Source organism: Pyrus communis, chromosome 8 (assembly GCF_041283825.1).
Source record: "Pyrus communis isolate YQ-2024b chromosome 8, ASM4128382v1, whole genome shotgun sequence".
In the NCBI taxonomy this organism is placed as follows: domain Eukaryota; kingdom Viridiplantae; phylum Streptophyta; class Magnoliopsida; order Rosales; family Rosaceae; genus Pyrus; species Pyrus communis.
In genome coordinates, this window is record NC_142572.1 from 15,907,593 (window position 1) to 15,933,915 (window position 26,323).

A 26,323-nucleotide genomic window follows, 5' to 3' on the forward strand; every position below is an offset into this window, starting at 1 on the left:
AGATGTTTAATCAATAAAATTAAAAAACAACGCACTTATATAAAAAATTTAAGAGTTGTACACCTTTGTTAATTAGACATACCTCTAATAAAATTGTAAAAAAAATGTTTAATCAAATTCTTCAAATAGATGTTTAATCAATAAAATTAAAAATTAAGGCACTTATATCAAAAATTTAAGAGTTGTGCACTTTTGTTTTCCATGTGGAAGAAAATATACAGTAAACAACAAGTTGACCAACCTAAATAGGCTTGTAAGACCACAACCATCTACTCATTCCCATCACCAATATGTGTACAAAAACTGACATCTAAGAATTAAGGCATGTGACATATCGAAATATAATATAGGCAAGAATTAGAAAGCATGTTCGTTTGGCTGTTGAAACTGAACATGATTTAAGTGGGGTTGGGGGGTAGGGAGGGGAGGGGCGGTGGTTTACTTAAATGAAGCTCAAATCATGAAAAGTGGTGGATTATTCATGGAAAATGGAAAGCATCATAATTTTCTTTGGACATGAAATGACCCAACAAGTTTGTTTTGTCTCCCTCCACTTTGGACGGCCATATATACCATGACCCATAATGTTTGTTTCTAAATTCCTTGTCTTCTTAATTTTTTTTTTTCTTCTTTTTTTTTTTTTTCCTTTTTCCTTTTTCCTTTTTTCTTTTTGGGGTTTCCATTTTTTTTTTTTCCTTACGAATTTTTGTATTGTTCCCAATTTTGGAGCTTTGACACAAATTATGTAGTCATTATGAATGAGTCCTAGCTAGCTAGTGACCTGTTTGATTAAGGATAAGTCAAAATTGATTTATTGATTTCAATAGGTAGAAGATCAATCCCACATTTGAGTGGAAGCTTTCAAACCACAACATGAATATGTGTGGCGTTGGTATTCTTAACACAAAATTGATGGGAGAGCTAATCGCCTCTTGGATTTGAAATGAAAGCGAAACTTGTACTGATCCCCTTTGTTTTAGCAAAACGTTTGATGAAATAATTGCCAGATTATTGCTATACATCATCATAAACATATATCACACATGATTCAAGCTACCTGTTCTCATGATATAAGGCATTTAATTATGTCTTCATTTCTTCCAAATAAATGGTTTACGGTTTAAGTGATTCATGGTAGACTGAGAAAATATAATTGAATTAAGATGGTTGAAATTAGTGGCGGAACTAACTTCAAAAATTCGGAGAATGAGCAATTACATAATGCTTCAACATGTTCATCAGCATGAAAAAAGCCCTTTGATTAAATTTTTTTGCACCTTTTTTCTGGGCTATTTTTTCTTAATAAGTTATTGCTAAAATTAAGTCAGACAAAACAGGTATATATGGTTTCTCTAGCTACCCATAGTGTGTAAATTTCAAAATATTCTTTCACACAAAAAATTTATGAATATTTGCTAAAATGTTCGCAGCCTTGCATGTACCAATAAGAATCTCAACCCAAATAATAGTTAAATAAAGGTACCTATATTGTAATTGGGAATTCTTTTGCTCCCGCTTAAAGTGGGGTTGTTGTTCATCGTCTTATTGTTTAAATCTCGAAATTTCTTATCTTAGAATTAGATCAAGTAAACCAAACTAATTTAAATATAATCAATAAAGTGGTAAGCATCATCCGTACGCATTGTAATTTGCATTGGCATATGGATCCCCACTCGATGCATACTGATCCCATATAAGTTTTTTAGATCTTCTATAAAAAAATTTGTCACATGAAGGTATTTATTATACTAACAGTCTAACATATATCTTTATCTTCACCGTTGTCTAAGTTTTGCGTGTGTTATTTAATTTTAATGATTTCTTTTAAAGAATTTTTGTTGCAATTTTGCTTCATTATTGCTTTTTGTTATTTAAAAAAAAAATAAGTCATCATCAACTCCATTAATAAAGAGTTACAGAGATTGTGGGGGCTCATTGGAACCTTGCTCAAAGAAAATTCTTAGTGAAAACTCTGAACGAAGGAGAAAGAATGCCACACCTTCCTTACAACTCCAGAACTGGTTTACCGGCAACAATACAACTAATAGCCATGCATGGCCAACTTCAAACAAGAAAAGTAAGATTCTAGGTCTGCTATTGCTTATAAGGTGTCCCTCAAATAACTTAAACGTGTTGTTAAACAAGTTTACAAACAGAAGCACACCGTACTACATGGTTAGGTTTTCTTTGAAAATAACAATGCAAGCATAGATAAAAGTTGTGAAGATGACACTATACCTATTAGGACAAATTAAATAATAGGAGTTTTAACGAAAAGCTTGTGGTACTGTTCACTTTAACGAAAAGTCAATCCTAGTGTTATTCACTTGACCTTTTATTTTGTCCTTATCGTTAAAACTCAAAATTTTCAAGTCATTTTCATTAAGTTTCCATTAAATAATTAATGATCCAAAACCAACTCTTAAAAGTACTTTTCCCAAAAAAAACCTCTCGCCTTTCCTATACCCGTGACCTAAACATCAAACCCTAACTAACGCTCCTCTAGCCATCGGCCTCTTGCTACAGCTCGGGGTTGGCAACAGCTGCTCTTCCTTCTTCCTTTACTCATTCTCTCTATCCCTTCCCCGCACCTCCCACTCCTCCATCTTTCTACCCACTATTTTGTGAGCAACCCTCCATGCTTTAATGGAGTGTCATTCTCAAAACTATGAAGATTGAAGAAATATTGATGAAGATGAAGAAAGAATATGCAGAAAACAAAGAGAGAGAGAGCTCGAGAATGTTTGAGAGAAAAAGCTTGTAGTTTGCTTTATGATGAAGTAATCTTTATAGTGTACACATATACTGTTTTTAACAGTTTTCTAATCTTGTAGTGAAAGCTAACAACATGGACAAGATTCTAATAACCTTATAACTACCTATTACAATAGTTATAACAACCTATCTTATATGTCGACAAGTGGCTACATCTGTGCCCTTTATACATTCTTCACTTGGATCCTTATCTTTGTTACTCTTACATTCCCCCTCAATCTCATGCTTCAGTGAACTGAGCATGAGATTGCCACAGTGTTGCTGAAATAATGGAATAGATAACCCTTTTGTAAAAATGTCAACTGATTGATCAGCTGAGGATACATGTTGAACAAATGAAGGTATCCTCTAGTAACTCTTTCTCGAACAAAATGGTAATATATTTCAATATGTTTGGATTTTACACGAAATACTAGATTTGTGGAAAGGGCTATGGCTAAAACATTATCACAATGTATCATTGGAGGAAGTGTTATTGGAACATGTAGATCACAGAAAAGTTGTCTTATGCAAGCAAGTTCTGATACTGTGATGACAAGTGCTCTATATTCAGCCTCGGTTGATGACCTCGAAACAATATGCTACTTTTTTTAAGCCCATGAGATAGGATTTGAACCAAGAAATACAACAAAACTAGAAATTGATCTTCTATCATTGTGATCTCCAGCCTAATCCGCATCACTATATGATTGAATGTATAGTGGTTTTGGTTTGAAGTGAATTTCATAGTCTGATGTGCTTTTAAAGTACCTGATAGTTTTCTTGAATGCAATTACATAAAACTTCATTGGATTATGCATGAATTGACATGCTTCATTCACTGAAAAAGTTATATCAGGCCTTGTGAATGTAAGGTATTGCAGTGCCCCCAACAATAATTTGATATTGGTCAGGACTATGGTATGGTTTTCCATCATCCTTGATTAGTCTGTGATAAGGAAGACATGGAGTAGCACATGGTTTGTAGTCTTGAAGATCCACTTTATCAACTAAATCTTTCACATACTTTGACTGAAACACAAATATCCCTTCAATATTGTAACTTATTTGTAATCCCAAAAAGTAATGTAAAGTGCCCAAATCCTTCATTTCAAATTCTGTTGTCAAATCTCTAATGACTTTGGAGATCGGTTGTGGATCACTACCAGTTAATTTCACATCATCCATATAGAGTAAAAGTACTACAATTCCCTGTGCTAGGTGTTTAACAAATTGTGAAGGACCAGCTTGTGATGCTTGAAAACCCAAACTTGGCAAAAAGTTTGTGAATCTTTTATTCCAGGCTCTGATAGCTTGTTTGACTCATACAATAACTTTTGAAGTTTGTAAACGTAATTGGATGGACAATTTGAACTCTGAAAACCTGGAGGTTGTTCCATATATACTTTTTTTTTAAGAAATCCATGTAGAAAGACATTTTTAACATCTAACTACCTGAGATACCACTTAAACTGAGCTGCAAAAGCAAGAATGAGTTTAATTGTTGTAGGCTTGACAACTAGATTGAATGGTTCTACATAATCAATACCTTCTTAACTGTATCCCTTAGCTACAAGCCTAACTTTGTATCTTGACACTGAACCATCTGCATTTGTCTTTACTCTATATACCCATTTGCAGCCAACAAGGTTTTTATCAAGTGGAAGAAGCATTAGGGACCAAGTTTGTTGAGAATGAAGAGTATCAATCTCTTCTTGCATTGCTGATTTCCATTTTGGGATCTTAGATGCTGCTTAATGTCTTTGGTTCTATAGTAGGTATATGAGAAGTTTTGACAGTTGCAGAATAGGTTTTCCTTTTAATAATACCATTCTTTGACCTTGTTTGCATTGGATACAAATTCATATGGATTGGAAAAACAATAGTGAGTTGTTCAGTTTAGAAATCAAGATCAACAGGGATTGGTGATTGTGTAGATTCTGGTATAGGCGCTGTATTAGGTGATGATTATGTAGCTGATGTATCTGAGTAATGCAATGTGGGTGATTGAACAAACTAGGGATGGGTTCAAAAAACCGAAAACCGAAAAAAACCGAAAACCGAACCGGACCGAGACCGAAAAAAACCGAACCGAAAAAAAAACCGAACCGAATCTGATCGGTTCGGTTTCGGTTTTTGAGGCTCGGAAACCGAACCGATATATATATATATATATAATTTTTTTGAATATTTATAAATAGTTTAGTCATACAATCATAACAAAACAGAACCTGTTGCCAAGTTGGTTTCAGTGAAACTTTACAAGCATGGAGGCATGGGTTCGAACCCTTATGCCTTCAGGATTTGTGAGATTTTTTTAATTTTTTAATCTTTTTAACAAAACCCTTAAGTGTAACCCTAACCCTCCTCCTCCTTATTTTTCATTCCGCCTGGCCTATTAATATGAATGTGAACTTTCATATTTCCTTTTTTTTTTTTAATAATTTTGGAGGGAGAGAGAAAAAAAAAAAAAAAAAAAAAAAACCGAAAAAAACCGAAACCGAACCGAGAAAAACCGAACCCAAAAAAAACCGAACCCAAAAAAACCGAAAAAAATTTGAACCGAACCGAACCGAACCGAAAATTTCGGTTCGGTTTCGGTTTTGAGAAAAAACCGAACCGATTAGAACCGAACCCAGCCCTAGAACAAACTATGTGGCACTAGATGAAGACGAATGTGTTTCTAAAGATTCTAAAGCTCTAGATGCATTCAATAATTATATGGCTCTACATGAACTTTGATTCAAAGATTTTGTGTCTCGAGATGATCATGAATGTATATTAGATGATGGTAATGTAAATTGATTATGCATGGAGATTGATGGTAATGGGATACCAGATGAATGTAGTGGGTTATTGTTTGGTGATATTGTAGAATATGGAAACTGTGTTTCATAAAAAAGGACATGTCTAGAAACGTAAATTTTATTGGTAACAACATCTAGACATTTAAACCCTTTAGATCATCTCCAACCCTTGGCTAAAACCTAAAATTTTTAGCCCATAAAATTTAAGTTTTAGCCTAGAAACAACTTTTTTGCTTCAACCCTTCTGACCTAAAATTTTAGCCCCAGATTATTAAATAATGAATTCAGGTTTTTCTTTTTTGGTAAATTAATTTTTTTTAAAATTGTGTAGACTATCGTACATTCATTTTTATGAACATTTTAATCTAAAAATATTTAAATTCTGATAAATATTGAAAAATCACTAAATCGATACATGAAACACTATGGAAGAATATGAAAATCATGATAGAGATGTATAAATACAAAATACATGAAACACATAAGACACACAAAACACATGTGAAGCGCATACAAAACACATGTGAAGCACATACGCATGTGAAGGACATGCAAAACACATGATAGAGATGAAGCACACACAAAACACATGTGAAACATGTGACACACACGAAACACAAACCAAATACATACAAAACGCATGAAACGCATGAAACACACCTACACATATTAAACACAAACCTTCAATCATCCTCTATATAAACACAGGTTGAATATCAAACCATCACACAATGTATTCACCAAATTTTCAACTTTCAAAGTGTTTTTATTTCCTAAAAATCCTCAATATCTCATTAATGGGTGATAGAAAAAGGTGTAGCTTGGCAATGCAGATGACATAATACCAAGCAACCTTGACAATACGAATGTAGAAATGAACAACGCAGAAGCCAAATTTGCAAACTCACTTATGCAATATGAGCACCATGTCAAATCTAGCCATCGTGGTTTTGTCACGGATCGTTCATTTGTGTAATGTGATAAAGAATAGTGTCATGATCGAATGATGAAAGATTATTTCATCGAACGTCCTAGATATCCTGCTCATGATTTTCAGAGGCGGTTTCAGATGAGAATAGAGCTTTTTGAAACCATCTTAAACGCAGTTGTCAATCATGACCACTATTTTGCAAGGAAGATAGATGTCGTAGGCCGACAAAGTCTATCACCTCATCAGAAGCTCACACCTGCATTTCAGATGCTAGCTAATGGGTGCTCTGCAAACTCAACTAACAAGTATTGCCGACTTGTACAAAGTACTGCTATTGAGAACCTGAAGTGCTTGTGTAAGGCAATTGAAGCCATATATGGAGCCACATACCTCTGCAAGCCAAATCTTGAAGATTTGAAGAGGCTTCTATGTAAAGCAGACAAAAGAGGCTTCCATGGCATAATAGGAAGTCTCGATTGTATGCATTGGGAGTGCAAGAATTATCCTATTGCTTGGGCTAGCCAATTTACGGGCTGACACAACAAACCAACAATCGTGCTCGAGGTTATGGCGTCTTACGACACATGGATTTGGCATGCATTCTTCGGCACTCCTGGATCAAACAACGATATCAACGTTCTTTGGTCATGACACACTCCGCAAAGATTTGGTTGAGTATATATGGCGCCGAGAAGGTGAACGTTGATGATATTGGTGTATTAATGTGTTCTTGTGTTAAGTTAAAGTGTTCTATTTCTTTTATTTTATGTAATAATTTTAAGTGTACTATGTTGGTATTTTCTAGTAATAAATTGAAGTGTCTTCTTATGCAAAGTCTTTTGTCTAGTACATTGTCAAAATTATTGAATGCCGTTTGAATTATTGAATGCATCTATTGTACATCAAAGTGTGCAATAATAAGTACAATAATTATTGAAGGCATCTAGATTAATAAAAGCAATAATTAATAAGCCATAAATTTAATACACACGACAATTAATGAACCACATAAATTTAATACAAACGACAATTCATAAACCACATAAACTTAATACAATCGATAATTCATAAACTTAATAATGATATCCACCATATTGACTTGGTGGTGGACTTGGGATATAGCATTGAGATGAATCATTATCTTGAAATATACTCCTTGGGGCATGCCTTCGCAAAATTTCCTTTTGCTTATCACGTAAGAATTTTTTCCTCTCTGGAGTGTATTTGTTGAGGTCCTCCATCATGAAATTACATTCAAACCTTTCTTGCTCCCTATCCCCTTCTTCCTTCATGGCCAAATGCATTCAGGTCGTTTCTTCTTGCCGAGAGTTATGGCTTTCGGTCAGCCTTGCAAATCCGGTAGCAATTTTTGCACTCATCGAATCTTGGGACTTATCTTTTCTCTTTGCTTCCTTTTGCTTATCTCTTCATAGGGGCCTTGCAAACGAAGAAGTTGGGGTCAATTCATTGATACATTCATCGACACCTTCATTCACATCACTTGTTGGTGCAGATTCACGTTGAAATAATCTTCCCTATTGTTGGTCCGCATCGTTTCCCCACCTCGGACAATCCTTGAGGATATCCCAAGCATGATGCAACTTAAAAGGTTGTCCTTTTGATGTTACTCTTGTCTTGTAAATTGTCATTGCTTTGTCACCTTATGCAAAAAATACATAAAAACAATTAGTTGTAAAATAATATTATATACATGACAAATCTCAATAAAGAAACTCACAATTTCTGCAACACTCCTTCCACTAGCCATGTCAACCATGGCTCTTTCCAAGCTTCCCTTCCATAAGTGCATTCTTTGTTGATAACCTTCCACCAGTCGTAAACAACACCACCTTCCCTTCGGTCGGATTTGAAGTTTTCATGGAACTTATCAACGATTTTACCCCACAAAACTTTTTTATTTTGATTTGTGCCAATGGCACCATCTTCATTAATAGAAATACATGCCAAACATAAAGTAACATCTTCTTCACAGTTCCAATTACGACCTCTAACATGTTCTTTTGCCATCTTGAAAAATTTGGAAATGGGAAGAAATGGTAGAAAGAAAAATTGGAAGAATTGTAGGAGAAATGTGAGTTTTGTGTGGATGTTTGAACAAATACATAGGTATTTACAGAGTTTTTGGGTGATTTTTGAGTTAAATATATATGTTTTAAATTATTTTAGCCGTTGGATTTAAATTTGGGCCGTTAGATCTTTTTTTTTTTTTTTTTTACCATTAGATTTGATTATATTCGATCTTAGCCATTGGATTCAATAAATATATAAATATAAAACTAAAAAAAAAAAGTTTGAATCTAGGCTGTTGGATCAACCAACGGCCTATTGATTCCATCCGTCGGATCAAAAGAGCTGCTGGCTTAACTAGGGAATGTGGCCAACATGCCCACATGGGTAGGGCCTAGTCGGCCTGAATGCTTGTGTGTCGCGTGCATCTGGCGAGTGGGTGGAGAGCGTTTGGCGCACAAACTGCCCGGTTTCAAATGGGTGGGGCTCACACCGAATCATGGGCTAAAATTTGGGTGGAATTTGGCTTTCTTTTGGCTTTTAAGTTTTAGCCCACACATTTAGCTTGGGTTGGGTTTTTTTTTGTTGTTTTGGGGGGGGGGGGGGGGGGGAATAAAAGCTCAAATTTAGCTTTTAACTCCTGCATATCCCAGAAAAATGCAAGTTGTTTTTGGTTGAAGTTTTATAGTATTGTATGGTTTAAGCAATGGATAGCATGCACATCCAAAAACTTTGGGATGAGTAATATCTGGCACTTTACCAAATAGTAAGGTATAAGGAGTTTACATTTTAAGAACAACACAGGTCATTCTATTAATCAGATATGTGGCAGTGACATAAGCATTGAACCAAAATTTGATGGTAGTTCAGCAATTTGGCGTAATGTAGTGGTAGTTTCCACAATATGTCTATGTTTTCTCTTTGCCATTCCATTTTGTTCTAGAGTGTATTGGCAAGATTTTTAGTGTAAAATGCCTTTTGAGGTAAGAAAGGTTTGAAACCTTATGCTTGTATATTCACAACCACAATCACTTTGAAATTTTTTAATTTGTGCAGTAAATTAAGTACACAAAAAAGTATAGAACTGAACAAAAATTGCACAAACTTCTTATTTATTATTCATCGGGAAAACCCATAGGTATCTAGTACATTTATCAACAAAGTTAACATAGTATTTATAGCCTTCAAATGACAATACAGGGGCATGACCCCATACATCACTGTGTATCGCTTCTAGAGGATGTATAGACTTATTTGAGAGGATAAAAAAAATGGTATTTTAGTAAATTTTCCTTCTATACAAGGTGTACATATAGTTGGACATATATCTGTGAATGCAGAAATCTTAGTGTGTTGCAGTGTTGTAGAGGTGGTAGCATTGGATTGATGTCCTAGTTTTTTTGTGCCATAAGCTTTTGCTAATTGGTTTTATATGGTAACATGCATGTAAAAGTGAGGATGCAGGTGATAGTTTTTGTGAAGATAGAGGATTAAATGGAATAGGATAATGACCAGCTCTACACAGTCTCTTGAGAAGAATTTTCCCTACAATTTTGTCTTGAACACAAAATGAAATATCATCACATATGAATCTACATTGATTATCCTTGCACAGTTGATAAATAGATAGCAGATGTTGTGATAGCCTAGGAGCATGCAATACATTTCTCAATGTGAAAGTATGTGTAAGAGTTACTAATTTTGATGTGCCAATATTGGAAATGCTCAAATACGCACCACTAGCCATGGTTATCATATCATTTCCTTAATAAGTTGCAACAAAGTCCAAATTTGCAAGCTCAAATGTCATATGAGATGTTGCACCAGTATCTGCAACCCAATATTGCTCAAGTGGTGCAATTGGATTATGATTAACATACATTGCAATGAGATGAGGAGATGTGGTCTTCCTTGATATGCAAAATTGTTTCTGTGATAGCATTGAGTGGCTAAATGTCCAAACTTCCAACAAATTTGACATTGAAATGTGATGTCAGTGGTTGAATTGTTATACCTTTGAAAATAATTTGATGTAACATGACCTCTTTTGTTGTAGATTTGACAAGTTGGAATCTCAGTGGGATGCTCAGGACATGAATACTAATAAGGTTTTCGAGTGCCAAAAATTCCAGAACTCGAATTGGGAACATTAGATCTTTGACCACTATTGTATGGAAACCTGCCTCTTCCTTTTTTTCTCTGAAGTTAGAGCCTTTGTAACCACCAAAATTGTAAGAATTAACCTGATGATTGTTTGATGATTCATAATTTAGAGTTGACCTATGGCTTGAATTATGCCCCTGAGAACTTGATCCACCATTAAATTATACTCTTGACTTAAACATCCAAACCAGCAAAAAACTGTGATTGAGATGGATGACTATCAAGAACCAACGTTTTCCTTTTATCTGGTTAAGCACATACAGCCATTACAGTCTCAAAGTTCAAGGATGTCTCAAAAGATTAACTAATAATAGCTTCTTCAGCAATTGTGATTTGAAATCTTTAAGAGTAATACCACTGTCTCTTACTCAAATAACATGGCAAAATGTGTTATATTATACAGAGAGCCCCTTGAGAGCAAGAATGATAACATCATCATCTTCAAATGTGACTTCAGCTACTGCAAGATGGTCTTTTGCATCTTTGATCTTCTAAAGATACACAGTTACTAAATCAGACTCTTTCTTAATGTTTTGAAGCTCCGTTTTCATCTAAAAGATGGTAGTTGTGGTTACTGTAGAAAACCATTCCTTGAGATTTACCCACATGTCATGAGAACTCGTGCTTCCAAGTATACACGAAATTGCAGTAGGAGACAAAGTTGTTGTGAGAAGTTACATCAGGGCACGATCGTGCCTTTTTCAGACTTGATACATATCAGTTTCTAGTCCTTCGATGTTTAAGTCATCAATAAACCTCTATAGGCATTTCTTTGATCCATCGATGAAACCCAATATACCATGTCTTTCCAACAGGAACATGATCTGAAAACTTCATGTAAGGTAGCTGGAATCATCCTACTTGACTGTTACAGATGTAGAAACAGTCGGAATTAGGCTCGTAATGGGAGGTTGTACAATCTGTAATTGAGCAGTTCTAACCATTGTTGCAGAAAGAATGAATCTTTGTCACTAAGAACTTTAATTAAGCAGTTGGCGTGCAACAGAAGAACACCTTATTTTCTGGCGATTTGACACTTCAAAGAATCCCAATTTGTCACAAATGCTTATCAAACTAGAGGGTTTAGAAAAGAAATCAGAGTGTAGAAGTTTTGCGAAAGCACCAGTCCCGGCAATGATACCATGTGAAGATTGAAGAAATATTGATGCAGATGAAGAAAGAATATGCAAAAAACAAAGAGAGAATGAGAAAGAGAGAGAAATAGAGCTCGAAAGTGTTTGAGAGAGAAAGCTTGTATCTTCCTTTATGATGGTGTAATCTTTACAGTGTACACATGTACTGTTTTTAACAGTTTTCTAATCTTGTAGTGAAAGCTAACAACCTAGATAAGATTCTAAAATCCTTATAACTACCTATTACAATCCTTATAACAACCTATCTTATATGTCGACAAGTAGCTACATCTGTGCCCTTTGGATGCTTTTCTTTGTTATTATTACAAAAACCATCACATTATCATTTCAAGATAGATTTGTGGGATTGAGTTGGACTTATGCTTGTGGTCGGTTGAAGCCCCCTCTTACCAGTTAGTTTCCACAATGGTCGTGCACCCTCGACGTTTTAGTGGCTAAACCGCTTCCTTGCTTCAGATTCCAGTCCAGTCCACCTCTAAGGACTATAAAGGTGTGTTTGTTTGCCCTCTTTAGCTTTCACTAGACTAGACTAGATTAAGTTTTTGTGTAAGCCTATGTTTGGTTTCAGCAATGACTAACTTTAATGGGATAAAGTGGGGCTCGCATGGACTAACGGGTTCGCTAAAGGTTCTTAGCGAGACCCCCCAATTTTGGGCGGATTGCTAAGACCAATGAGCTTCGCTTCATCTCTCACAGCTTCGCCCGTTTCGTCTTTTTCTTCCTCACTTACTCAACCATTTTCAAAACCAGACAGCACAGTCTGAAACGCAGAATTTGACCCAAAATTCGAAACAACCCAGAATTTGAAACCCATTTTCAAAAATCCAACCACGAATTCGAAACAAAAAACAAAAACAAATTTACAGAATCGTTGTGCATCTATCGTTCCATCAGTTGCACATTAGTTGTTCCAGTACCACCAAAATCCAAATCTCGCTATGGGATCTATTGATTTTTTTTTATTTGTTCGTTTTGCTTAGCTGTGAGAGGGGAAGTTTTTTTTGACGACGAGTGGGATGAGCACCGATACCTTTGCACTAAAAGGGAGAAAAAGGAAGTGAAGATGTGAGAGAAAGTGAAGAGGGAGAGATGTGTCGTCTGCAAAGTTGTGAGAAAGAGGAAAAGGGGAAGCGGTTGTGAGAGAGAAAGGGGAAGCTCCTTCCAGAAATGAGTAGGGGGAAGCTGCAAAAATATTTAAAAAAAAAAAAAAATCTAATGCAGAAGATATTTTTATAATTTAAAAATGAATTAAAAATAATAAAAATTTAAGAGTTATAAAAATTTTTATTTTAGTCTGACACTGCACCAAACACTTCACTAAGTTAGTCCAATTTAGTCTAATCTAAGTCAGTCCAGCGTAATCCTTGAAGCTAGTCCAGTCCGAGATAGTCCGATGCAACAAACACACCCTAATTGTTATGAATCTAGATTGATTAGTGATGGTTGCGGACCCATGAAAAGATCTATGATTGAATTGTTGTCCATGACCAAGTATATGACAAATACACCTTGATTAGGTCGTGGCTGGTGTAGATCCGGTGGCGTTGCAGATGGTCCGGATCAGCACGCCCCACTTCGGCGTTGTGGATATAAGCTGATGGTGAATTCTTTCTAGCTTAGCAGCGTTTTGTGTATGTTTGTGCCGCCCATCATTTTGTGTGGCCTCGCTTCTTAGAGATTGCTTTTGTGTTCCTAGATTTTGAATTTTCCACCATTAATCTATTGTGGCAAATGTATACTGATGGTTCTTGTGTGTCCATGGTTTCCATATAGGGGATTAATTAAGTTTGCTTATATGCTTATTCTCTCCAAATCCAGGATTTTGTCATTGAAAAAGTTCTACTCAATTAGCACACTTGTAATTGTAATTGTGTTGTAATCGTGTTGTTTTGTATCAATGAATTATCACTATCACATTTACTTAAATTATCACTTTCATAATGTTTGATTTAACTTTATGTGTGACCGTCCAAGGTTTGTTGTTAGAAGGAAGCAGAATATATGTTTATGAAATTATAACATATCCGTGTGTGTAATTTGTCTCAATGTTAGCTTTGGACATACAAAATAAATTGAATAAATTTTGAGATGCTAACGAAATATTCAGGCATAAATAAAAGAATTAGTATGGCGGCTTCCCCTTTTGTACACACGTCCAGCAACATAATGGACATTGGCTGCAAAAATATGGCACATAAGTATACAAATAAAATTGATGTATGAAAAAGGCTAGAAATACCATTACTTGTATACTACATTTAAAGTATTTCTTGAAGGTTTCCTTAACGTCACTCTCCAAGTACACAATGGACAAAAGATTTAATAAAAAAAAAATTTAGATTCCATGTGAGTTGTAAATGGATTCGAAACCTCTTGATGTTTGGATATTAAGTAATGTTTGGTAAACTAAATTTGTACATTCTATTTAGAAATTAAATATATCACTAATAAGAAATAAATACATTAATCAACGTTTATATAATAATCCAATCATCAACTCCCATATCATTTGATTTACAAAATTTTGTCTACTCATAATTTCTCCTTAGCATTATCCTTAGATATTTTATCAAACCATCACATCAAGACAAATAAGAAAACTTCTTGTTAATTGTCGCTTACAAAGAAAATTTAAGAAGTTAGCCATACGGTCGATTTAATCATGTAGATTATATGAGACAAATTACACGTAACGCATGTGATTTCTGATAATTATCAGTTACTGTATAAAATATAATAATATTACTCTGACTATATATTTTTACTGTCATTTTTGAGTTCTTCTTATGTGCAATCTTTAACAAAATGATATAATAATTAATTTGGAGGTATCTAGCTAATTTTTTCAAATAAATAAAAATATTGTTTCTTTTCTTGCATGATGATCTGACGTTTTTTTTTTTTTTTTTTTCGACAAATGATAGTGCTATTATGTTAAAACGTTAGTTAGGGAAAAGAAGGATCAGTGAATGTCAAACTTGCACTAGGATTCATAGATATAATTGATTTCTGAACTGCTCTAAAACATCATCGACTTCTCACAAATATTATAACATAAAAAAGGGTAAGCTATATGTCATAGTGTTGACTTTAAAAATTACAAAACCTACGTGGCACGCAGGCCAAGTAACTAATAAGCTAACTACGTCATTCGGTTGAATGCAGGGCGTGCCAACTCGTCGGCCGAGCTCGGCCGAGGAGTAAAATTCGTTGATGTCACGTTGAGCGCGTTGTTGACTTCTCTATCTTGCGATTGCGACCGAGGAAGGAACAATCTCGGTCTCTGGGTTTTATAGCCTGAAGACAAGGCTACTAATTCTGCGAAGTTCACAAATCGTCGGAGCCCGATTCGGTCACTGTGATTATATTCGTAAGAGTATAAGCACGTCGAATCGAGACCAAACTATATGGACACAGGTACTCAAATGTGATGTATATCTTGATGGTAAATGTAGTTCGGCCGTCGGAATGCCGAACTCTGAAATTTACTTGTGAGTATCCAATCATAAAATCATTCAGCGTCCAGTACGCTGAATAACGCAATTCGTAACACCTGACTATGCTGAGAAGGCTAGCAAGGTGACCTCTACCAACAAGGGTTCGAAAACCCTTCTCGGCCGAGACTTAGATAGGTAACCGGTCGGCCTCGACGCAGTACTGTTTATCCAAACTAAAGGTGCTTCTCGGTCGGCTGATTATGCGGCAACAATGCTGTTTATCCAAACTGAAGGTGCTCGACGGGTGCCTCCACAGTGTTGTTTATCCAAACTGAAGGTGTGTCGGCAGAAAAAGAAAAGGAAAAAAATCTCAAGGTATTTGAGAGGTTTTGCGCAGGGCAATTGTATGCTGAATTGAAGGTCCTTTTTTTTGTTGCATGATTTCTTGTATTTATAGCACCCCATTCCTTGAGACCGAATTGCATCCTTATCTGGATTGGGAGTCCTTGTCCCGTTCCAACTCTACTTCGAACAAACCTACTCCCACTAGGACTTTGAACTTTCCCCTCTTCTGAGGCTTTATTCTTTGCCAGCCGAGAATCCTGGTCGCACCAGGACTTCCTCGACCCTTTCTGTTTATCTAGACTACTTCTTAGGATAGGACTCGACTGACCTTGCCAACTGGCCCGGAATTTATCACTCGGCCCATAGCATTTGACACAGCCTTGGGCCGAGCACAACCTGCTGCTTGGCCCAACAATATTATTTTGGGCCCAACCACATAGTAATAAGCTCTTGTAGCTCGGTTGACTAGAGCACCCATTCAGTATAAGGTTGTCTTTAGTCAAACCACCAACGGAAGCATATTGGTATGCCCATCTTCTCTATTTTAGGTTTTCCTTGAAAAAATATACATACAAAACAGCCATGTCAGCTAGTGAAGGGGAATTCCACCAATGAAGATTCCAAATGGGGATGCATAGGACACTTGTTTCCAACTAGTTAACTTGCCCTATTTGCAATCTTTCCCTGCCGACCCTCCTCTATATAAAGGACATTAGACCTCACACTCTTTAACCCACTCTTAATACACAGCTGCTTAGTTCTGAACTAGTTTTCATGGCCTCCATAACATTTTCAGGCGCTACTGGAAACTTCTCTTTGCTGCCAACAGCTGCCGTTTCTGAGAACTCAAATAATATAAAAGGTGGGTTTAATCCCTTAAAAAAGAACTTGAACAATACCAGAAAAAAGCACAATGGTCGCAGCTTGGTGTCCACAAACGTAGCAAGTCCACCATTGCCCGCAATAGCTCATCCACCCCCAAAAGAAGAGAGTGGTGATGGTTACGACAGGAGTCACGTAGCATGGACGAGTGTGCGGCAGGAGAGATGGGAAGGAGAGCTGCTTGTCCAAGGAGAAATACCATTGTGGCTGGTATGTGATCGTTCATTAATTAATTTCATGAACATAATTCTTGGTTTATTCTATCAAAGAATTGTTGCTAATGATGATTCCTTGTTACTAAATCTAAACTACAAATTTATTTGAGATTCACCATGATAAATTGGTTCAAATTCATAACACATCGTATCTTCTGTTGCCATACAACAAAAAAAAAATTATTCAAAATATCAAATACACCCAATAAGAACTCAATCTATATCATATATATATATATATATATATATATATTAGGGTTAGGTCAAAAATAAAAAATAAAGGATCAAAATACGGTACGATGTTGTAAGCCAAAATAATGTAAGTTTACGACTTTACTCAGAAACTTGCAGGAAATAAAAATAGAAGAAAGCGCAAATTTGTAAAAAAAAAAAACCAACCCTTTTCTTATTCCCACTAATTTGATCCTGCTTTTCTAACCTTTCTTGCTTCGTAGTGAGAGGCCTACCTACCACGCACATAGAAAGAAGATTTGTCCTTGATGACGCGTGTGTCTTCTTGCTAAATGCTAGTGCTAGTATATGATTAATTTTGAACAATGATATCATTTATATTAAGAGAGGGAGAGAGGTTAGCTTATCCTAATATTGGATTAATAATAATGTAGTTCAAATTTGTTTTTGACGATAATCGAACCTAAGATCTATCACTTACAAATAAAAAGAAGAATATCACTAAAATGTAGTACTAAATGATAATATATGATTAATTAAGCTACACTAAGTCTGATAATGAATTAATCAACTTACTGTCGATCGCCACATAATGCATCGGACAAATGTGGCGCTGGGCCTGCCGGCCAAGTACAAATATTCCCGACTTTAATTACTTTTAAAATGCTATATAATTCATCGACAAGAATGTAATATGACGTTGGCCTTGTCCATTTCTTTTACTATTTATTTATTACCAACTATTTGTCTCATTCCTAATAATTTTTCTAATACTTCTATCTACAGTTATCTGTAGACAAATAGATCCAAATTAATTAGGCACCATTTTATTATAAAGGGTGAACATTTGCTGAATATATAGCTAGCTCATAATTAACTTAATGTCACATGCAGAAAGGTACGTACCTAAGAAATGGTCCAGGGCTGTGGCACGTTGGGGACTACAACTTCCGCCACCTCTTTGACGGCTATGCCATGCTCGCCAAACTCCACTTCCACGACGGCCGCCTCACTGCTGGCCACCGCCAGATTGAATCCGAGGCCTACACAGCTGCCATGAAGAACCAAAAAATATGTTTCCGTGAATTCTCTGAGGTCCCTAAGCCGGCCAATTTCCTATCTTATATTGGAGAACTAGCCAACTTATTCTCTGGTACATCGTTGACTGACAACGCCAACACCGGAGTGGTTAAGCTAGGTGATGGTCGGGTTGTGTGCCTCACAGAAACCCAGAAAGGATCAATAGTGATTGACCCGACCACGTTGGACACTTTAGGAAAATTTGAGTACAGTGACACATTGGGTGGTTTGATACACTCGGCACATCCTATTGTGACCGATACCGAGTTTTTGACTTTGTTGCCGGATTTAATCAAGCCGGGGTATTTAGCGATCAGGATGGAGCCGGGTACTAATGAGAGGAAGGTGATCGGGCGGGTTGATTGTAGCCGTGGACCGGCTCCTGGTTGGGTGCACTCTTTCCCTGTGACCGAGCACTACATCATTGTGCCCGAAATGCCACTGAGGTATTGTGCTGGGAATTTGCTCAAGGCCGAGCCCACTCCCTTGTACAAGTTTGAGTGGCACCCTGACTCGAAGGCGTTTATGCATGTCATGTGTAAAGCTAGTGGTAACGTTGTAAGTTACTACCCATCTGACATTTTATGTACTAATTAGTATGTTTTTTGATCTTTCGATTTATTATTTGTATGCAATTCCTTTGTTTTGAAGGTGACAAGTGTGGAAGTTCCATTGTACATTACGTTTCATTTCATTAATGCTTATGAGGAGACAGATGAGGATGGTAGGGTTACTGCTATCATTGCCGATTGTTGTGAACACAACGCTGACACCACGATTCTGGATAAGCTTAAGATTCAGAATCTTCGGTTGTATACCGGCAAAGATGTACTACCAGATGCTCAGTACGTACATGATATGACTACTCGTCTTATATAAATCAATACATAACATGATCTTGCGAGACTGGGAATTCTTTATCATGTTTAATATATTCGAACAAAAATTCTGTCAAAATTAACCATATATGTGACCTAAATTGGAGCTAGCTATTAATTTGTTATTATTCTTTTGATGGAAATTCAGGGTTGGTAGGTTCAAGATACCACTGGATGGGAGTCCATATGGAAAATTGGAGGCAGCACTAGACCCAAATGAGCATGGAAGAGGGATGGACATGTGCAGCATAAACCCTGCTTATCTGGGCAAAAAATACAGATACGCTTATGCTTGCGGGGCTCAGCGCCCGTGTAACTTCCCTAACACCCTCACCAAGGTATTATTAATTAAAGTTACAAAATTACATGCACTACTTCCATTTTTCCACGTTGTATTATATCATCAGCGGTTTTGAGCTAGTTTCTCACTCAAATTCTTTGAATATATGTAATTGCAGATTGATTTGGTAGAGAAGAAAGCTAAGAATTGGTACGATGAGGGAGCAGTGCCATCCGAGCCGTTCTTTGTTGCCCGTCCCGGGGCAACTGAAGAAGATGATGGTGAGATTATCATACTTGAAAACTAAAAATCAAAATCAAGCCAAATTTTAAAACTCTTAAAGGCACTTTTCAGTGGTTTTTTTTTTTTTTTTTTTTTTTTTTTTTTTAAAGTAGAAAACGAAATGGTTATCAACATCTCCTTAATTTTATAAAGAAATTACTTACAATTAGAAAACTTAAAAAAGAAGAGTTATTACTTTTTTATTTGGAATGATTTCTAAGACATTTATGTGTACATGATATAGGTGTTGTAATCTCGATGATTAGTGAGAAAAATGGAGATGGATATGCATTGCTGTTAGATGGATCAACGTTTGAAGAGATTGCTAGGGCAAAGTTCCCCTATGGTCTTCCATATGGACTGCATGGATGCTGGGTTCCCTCCAAAGAATCATAGAAATGATGAACTAGACAGTATCAGTTCTACATTCGTTATTTACAGCTAGCCAAAGAATGTTCCCACTTCGACTACGTTGATATATATGTAGGTCACGGTTAGCTGGGTACACAAAAATATGCTATTCGTTTATATGATATGAGTGACATGTAAGCAGATAGATATAGGCTGTACCTACGCATAACAATGTGACAAAATCTATGTTCATATTTCTTTTCGTTTTAAGTGAGCGTTGCGAGTTATAAACTCTATATATATATATATATATATATATATATTTTTTTTTTTTCTTTTTGTTAAACATGTACTATACATATTTATCCCATAATTTGAAAGCTCAATCAATATTTGTTGGTCGGCCGAAAAATAAATTAGTATTTTGAAGTTCATTTGATAATCATTTCGTTTTCAGTTATTGGTTTTAATTTTTTAAAAACTAATAACTTATTTGATAATTATATTTAGTTTTAAAAAAAATAAAAGGGTTAACTACAAGTAACTACCCAACTTTAAGGATGATTCCAAATTAGTCCCAACACTTTCTAAAACATTCCAAAAACTACCAATCATTTTGAAAAATGAACATTTGTTAGGTCACTACCGTTAAGTGATGAGGTGAGCAAATTTAGTGTTTAACTTGACTCAAGAGACCAATTTTGGGTTTTAGAGCTTCAAAGATGGTGATCGGTAAAGATCAACTTCAATTTTTGTCCACGTTATCACTTAACATTAATGACATCATCATTTTACACTGGTAACATGTGATTATTGCCTAAGATGTCTAATTTTCAAAACGTTAGGTACTTATTTGAAATGTTTTAAAAGGTTAAGTCAATTTGGAATCACCCCTAAATATAAAATAGTTATACGTACCTAACCCAAAATAAAAACTATAAGCCAAAAACTGAAAGCAAATTTTTTAAGTTTTCAAATTTTGGCTTTCAATGAAATCTGAAAATAGTTACAAAAAAAAAAAAAAAAGTTTTTAATTTTCATACTAAATAAATAAAAAAAAAACTGAAAACTGAGGGAAAAAAAAAAAAAAAGTTAGTAAACGAGCCATAAGTGCATTTCTATTTTCCGATACCAAACTGCCTCCGTGGGCAGCCAGTGCAATATGATTTTGGGTACGTTCCTACTGAAATCAGTTAGCCGGTATACATAGATTATTATAAGTTATTCTAAAGTTCACCAAATAATTTCGGCATAGAGAAAGAAAAAATGGATAACTAATTACATGCAGAGAGGGACGTACCTAAGGAAATGATCAGGGTCTTTGGCACATTGAAAACTACAATTTCCGGCACCTCTTCGACGGCTATGTAATGTTAGCTAAGCTCCACTCCAGACGGCGGCCTCACTGCCAAACCAATTCCGAGGCTTACAGGACGGCCATAAAAACCAAAAAGCTACGTTATCATGGATTCTCTGAAGTCCCAATGCACTATAACCTCCTATCCTACCTCCTCGAGCTTGCCAGTCTATTAGTCTTTGGTGCATCACCGTAAATTCGTTGATGGCCGTGTTGTTTGCATTACCGAAACTTAAAGGACACATTGGGGAAACTTGAGTACAGTGACTTGTTAGGGGGTTTGAACGAAAGGAAGGTGACAGGCCAGATCGATTGTAGGGGTGGAAGCACTGCGGATTGGATTCCCTCTCTTCCTATGACAGATCACTATGAAATGTCACTCAGTCAAAAGCGTTTATGCAGGCCATGTGCAGAGGTGGTGGCAAAATTTTACGTCCCTTTCTTGACTGAGTGGTATTTCTCTTTTCAGTGTTGGAAGAAGTCCCAAATTTAATTTTCGCTTCCCTCGTACCATAAATAACTTTGTAATATTCATTTCATTGTTTTGAAGGTGGTGTGCATGGAAGCCCTGCTGTGTATACCATATCACCTCATCGATGCTTACGAAGAGGAAGACGAAGATGAAGGCGGGAGGGTGACAACGATTACTGTAGATTTTTGTGAGCACAATGTTGATTGTCGATACAATGATTCTCAACAAGTTTAGGTTACAGTACCTCCAGTCGTATACCGGCAAAAATGTACTACCAGATGCTAGGTATAATTTAGTGCCACACCATTCACATTTTCCATTACCAAGACTATATTATGAAGGTGATTTCCGCACTCCGCTTTTCTTTCCATGAACTCTTTTTTTTTAGCCGTTAGATTGAAAAGAGTAAGGAGAATCAAGGCCCGTTTACAAAAGGAAGAATGGAAATCATTTCCCCACATTACTATTGTTATTCAAGGATTTCTTTTATTTGTTCTCTGATAACAAGCACATTTCAATATATGCTCTTCTTCCTCAAACTTCCCAAGTATGAAAATACAGTACAACAAAATTTTCTTCCTAGAGAACAGAATGGTAAGGTAACGACCCCGCACCCGTCTCTCCTCTTTAAGTGATCTCGACAGACATACTTCAATTGAGTTAGATACCAAAGACAAACCAGATCGAAGAATATTGTAAGGCCAAGAGCTCAATTCGATTGCTGAAATGATGACTAAAGATAGAGATTTTGATCACTTCTGGTCCGTATACACAGCATCAACATCATCAAGTTCAAGCAATTGGGACATAAGTTCCTTGTTCAACTCCATAGCCTCGTCATCTACCTGCAACAGACCAGTAGTTTTACCTCAAATGCTTGAAATCGACTTGTAAATATGAAGACAGTTTGTGAAACAGTATACAATTCGCATGGTGACAAGAAGAAGAAATCCCAGCTATAAGGCTGTAACAGATCAAAGTCATATGTATGCAGGAGAGACAAACCTCAATAGCGCTTATTGGAAGCAGCTCAGAACCATTATCCGTCTCAAAACTTACTCCTTCCTCACGTAGCTTTGAAAGTACTGTTGTGTAGTTCTCTGATGAGCTTACGATTTTGAAATATCTACCAGAAACCCAAAAAACAAAAAAATAAATTAAATAAAGTTAAGAACTGTATATAGCGAAAGGAGAATAGTTCACAATGATGGGTGTGTGTGTGTGCACGCCTGTGTGTGCTCACGAAAATATGCATATATCCACATTTCAATGATTGAACCAGGTGCCTACAATAACACGTATGAAGGGAGTTCAACTACTAGATGGGCTTGAGGCTCCCATTTAATGAGCATGAAAGTTGACCTGACCACAAGTGAAGATCTTGTATTTCACAGAAAACGTAAGCTCACAGGCAAAGTGAGTCAAGAAGACTCATACCTTGGACAATGGCAATCACAACTCAATTGGATGACGTTAACTTAGCAAAATCATATATCGGTTAAAAAAACCAGAGAAAGTTGAGTTACAACACAAATATAACACATAAGGAATGCAGCTCTAGTGGAAAATTACCCTTCTGAATTATCTTCGGTATCATCTTCATATACTGGTGGTTCTATAACATCCTCAGCACCAGCATCTAAAGCAATGGAAAGGAGCTGATCTTTATCAACATCTGAAGCTTTTATGTTTACAACCCGAGCACGCCTGAATTTGAACAAAACAGATCCTGAGTCAGCCATCTTCGCCCCACAGTCCTTCAACACCTCTCTAACTGCTGCCACAGACCGGTTTATTTTATCAGTCAAGACCTCGACTACCATACAAGCTCCACCAAAACCATATACCTGACAATAGTAGCACCCAATAAAATCAGGTCACATGAGAAAAGTATCAAGCCAATAAAATAAATCCTTAATGTTGAACATAAAACATTTAAGTAGGACCAAAGAAGATCTAGCAGATGACACTGATACCAACCTCGTATACTTTCTCAATGTAAGCTTCTTGTCCTTTCTCAGATGCTTTCTTAATGTTGCGCTCCACAATTTCCTTGGGTACATCCAGCTCCTTGGCTTTCTCTAAAACAGTTGCCAGGGCCATATTCGATATAGGACTTGGACCGCCTTTCTTTACACTGCACCATTAAGGCACAACGAAAAGTTACCGGCATTGCACAATACCAAATACCCCCTATTGTTGAAACTATGAAACTTGTTATATTCTCAATAACTATGACTAGGAGATAACATTTGCCTTTATACAAAGATTAGACTTTAATCAATGCTAAATCAGGCAATCAGCAGTAGCAAAATACAAAGAAGGCCGGAGCGACTAACTTACGCAGAAACAACTTCCTTCCCTATCCTGCTATATAGCTTTGCCTTCTTTGCATCTTGAGCCCCCTGCAGTACCAATTCCACAACTTTCAAAACAAACCCAACAAACAGTCACAAAACGCTGACACACATTACACGGGCATTTCATCAAACATTTGGCGTGCAAGAAAATAAAAACCTACAAAGCAGAACGAATGAGCTGACCTTTCGGCCGGCGATTTTGCTGGAACGCCTGCCCATACAGAGAGGAGCGACGGTCCATATGGTTCTTCTCGCTGCAGCGCCGCCGTGCATGTGGGTCAAAACCCATGGCGGCAATGATGAAATTGCAGATGAATACGATAACTTTCTGCTCAGCAGAACATTCCCTGAATCAAAAAGTCAGCTAAAATTTCACTCTCGAAAGCAAAATTCAGAATTCAAAGAGAGGAAGAAGATGGGTATATGACATGTACAGTGAAGAGCCAAGGAGTTAAGGGACTTGGAGGAGACGCCATTGCTGAATCTGTGAACAATTGCTCCTAATGCTCTCATTGTACTAGACGACCCCATCACTGTTTGCCGCCGCATTCGAATTTGTGTCCGAGTCCGTGACGCTGTCCAGTGTCCACTGCCACTGGAGGTGAAAATCTGCGAGCAGCTTCACGATCATACCCTTTTTTATTGGGCCTTGGCGCCACCAGCGCATATGAGCCTGGCCCAAACCTACGTGAGCCTGGATTTTGAGTACCAAACAAGCTTTTTTCTGCATCTCGGTTTCGTATTTCTAATATGCTCCGGTGAATTCTACACCCCGAAACATTTTGCTCGAATTTTTTGTAAATGATTCGATTCGGAGTATTGGGGTATTGATTTTCGGTTTGATTTATTTATTCATTATTTTTAAAGAAACTTTAACTAAAGGCTTCTAGTTAATTTTCACAAAAAATCACATTTTTACACTAAAAGATCAATCCTGGTACTATTCATTTCACCTTTTATTTTATCTTTATCGTTAAAACTCAAACTTTTCAAACCATATTCATTAGTTTTTCTTTATTTTAACAGAGTGGATGTTTCAAATTTTTTGGACATCTTCTAACATTAGTTTCATTTTCCATGTAAGAAATATAGTTCATGACGATTTGTATTGTGATTTTGCAATTAAACTATAAACTATCCGATCACCCTTTACTTTTCTTCCGAAAAAACCGAGCACAAACTTTTGGGACGTTTACTAATTTGGATAAAGAATTGGAACTATTTTGATTCCTGATTTTCTCGAAAAAACTTATATGGGACTTAACTTGCTACTAAAATTTACTGAGTGGTACTACAATTTACTCAAAACTCATCACGTGACAAATCTTAAGGACTGGTTTGGTATTGCTGTGCTTTGAAAAAAAAAACTGATTTTGCTGTGCTGTGAGAATAAGCAGCAGAGTATTTGATAAACATTTTTGTAAAAGTGCTTTTGAAAAAAAAAAAAAAACAATATTATAATGCTTGATAAACTTTTATGTAAAACAGATGTGAAAAAAAAACTGGTTTTTCAAAGCTGGGTTTTGCAGCTTTGTGTTTTTGGTTTTTTTTCACCCAAAACTGTGGAAAAAAAAACTGAAGCTGAATGTTTACCAAACTAGGGCTTTATGTTTTATAGCCCTAGTTTGCAGCTTTGTATTTTATAACCATTTTTTTCAGAATTACCTCAGTACCAAGATAGAGCTTAGATATCTTTTATTATTTATATTTAAAACTTTCATAACTATTTTTCCTACTAATTAGTATACACGATGAATCAATCTAATTGTTCATTTTTTTTTTCTTCTTTTCCCTTTTTTTTTTCGTTCCCAAATATTCCCTCCAGCATATATTTTGCCAGACTCTTCACTTTCTTCTCCCGTACTTCTTTCTCTCTTCCACTTTGTTCTCTTGCGTTTCTTCAAAAAAAAAAAAAAAAAATATATATATATATATATATATATATTTGTAGGGCTTCTCCAACTTTTATCATGGGAATCAATTAAGAATTTGTAAGTTTATTTTTCGTTATTTATACAATAATTGATTTGATCTTGTGAACTTGACATGAATAACCCACATATATATAGGCGTATTAGGGTTCGTATATTAGTCCAATCTTTAATTTTAATTTCAAAACAATCTAAGTTTAATATTCTTTAATAAACATCTTGATAAATATCATGCACAACCTCTCCGGCAACACTTTTGCATCACCTTTTAGAGACAGAACACTCTGATTCACCGTATCAAAATTCAATGCCTTAGAATCTGTGTGAAAAGAGTTTTCCAACAAATATCAATTCTACTAGATTGATGCGAACAAACAATTTAAAAAATAAAAATAAAAATTACAAATGAGCACACATGATGTGG

General features: G+C 36.0%; 2 protein-coding genes across 4 annotated transcripts; one reads left to right on the forward strand and one right to left on the reverse strand.

The window, feature by feature from the left end:
* Positions 1–16,393: 16,393 nt before the first annotated feature.
* LOC137716826 (carotenoid cleavage dioxygenase 8 homolog B, chloroplastic-like) lies at positions 16,394–20,070 on the forward strand. Its single transcript, XM_068456196.2, has 6 exons — positions 16,394–16,711; positions 17,803–18,546; positions 18,640–18,833; positions 19,015–19,204; positions 19,325–19,427; positions 19,673–20,070. Exons 1-6 carry the CDS (start codon positions 16,394–16,396, stop codon positions 19,822–19,824), a joined length of 1,701 nt encoding a protein of 566 aa, XP_068312297.2. The 3' UTR covers positions 19,825–20,070.
* A 1,963-nt stretch (positions 20,071–22,033) lies between these two features.
* Positions 22,034–24,656, reverse strand: LOC137718636 (YebC-like protein). Of its 3 annotated transcripts, none has more exons than XM_068458185.2 (7): positions 24,397–24,656; positions 24,152–24,315; positions 23,952–24,013; positions 23,589–23,745; positions 23,181–23,455; positions 22,614–22,734; positions 22,034–22,453 (listed from the first exon to the last, which is right to left on the reverse strand). In XM_068458185.2, the coding sequence occupies exons 1-7, from the start codon at positions 24,515–24,517 to the stop codon at positions 22,361–22,363; spliced, it is 993 nt and encodes a 330-aa protein (XP_068314286.2). In that variant the 5' UTR covers positions 24,518–24,656; the 3' UTR covers positions 22,034–22,360. The 3 variants fall into 3 exon arrangements, with proteins under 3 accessions (XP_068314286.2, XP_068314287.2, XP_088554328.1); XM_068458186.2 differs by having other exon boundaries at positions 24,403–24,654; XM_088698202.1 differs by having other exon boundaries at positions 24,152–24,296; positions 24,397–24,534.
* Positions 24,657–26,323: the final 1,667 nt, after the last annotated feature.

Bases quoted from the DNA above. Each gene is read 5' to 3' on its own strand.
- LOC137716826 (XM_068456196.2), top strand. From the start codon at position 16,394: ATGGCCTCCATAACATTTTCAGGCGCTACTGGAAACTTCTCTTTGCTG. The intron at 16,712-17,802 runs GTATGTGATCGT...TGTCACATGCAG, and splicing joins GAGAAATACCATTGTGGCTG to AAAGGTACGTACCTAAGAAA. The intron at 19,205-19,324 runs GTATTATTAATT...ATGTAATTGCAG, and splicing joins TCCCTAACACCCTCACCAAG to ATTGATTTGGTAGAGAAGAA.
- LOC137718636 (XM_068458185.2), bottom strand. From the start codon at position 24,517: ATGCGGCGGCAAACAGTGATGGGGTCGTCTAGTACAATGAGAGCATTA. The intron at 23,456-23,588 runs GTTGGTATCAGT...TACTATTGTCAG, and splicing joins ACATTGAGAAAGTATACGAG to GTATATGGTTTTGGTGGAGC. The intron at 22,735-23,180 runs GTAATTTTCCAC...GGTTTCTGGTAG, and splicing joins ACCGAAGATAATTCAGAAGG to ATATTTCAAAATCGTAAGCT.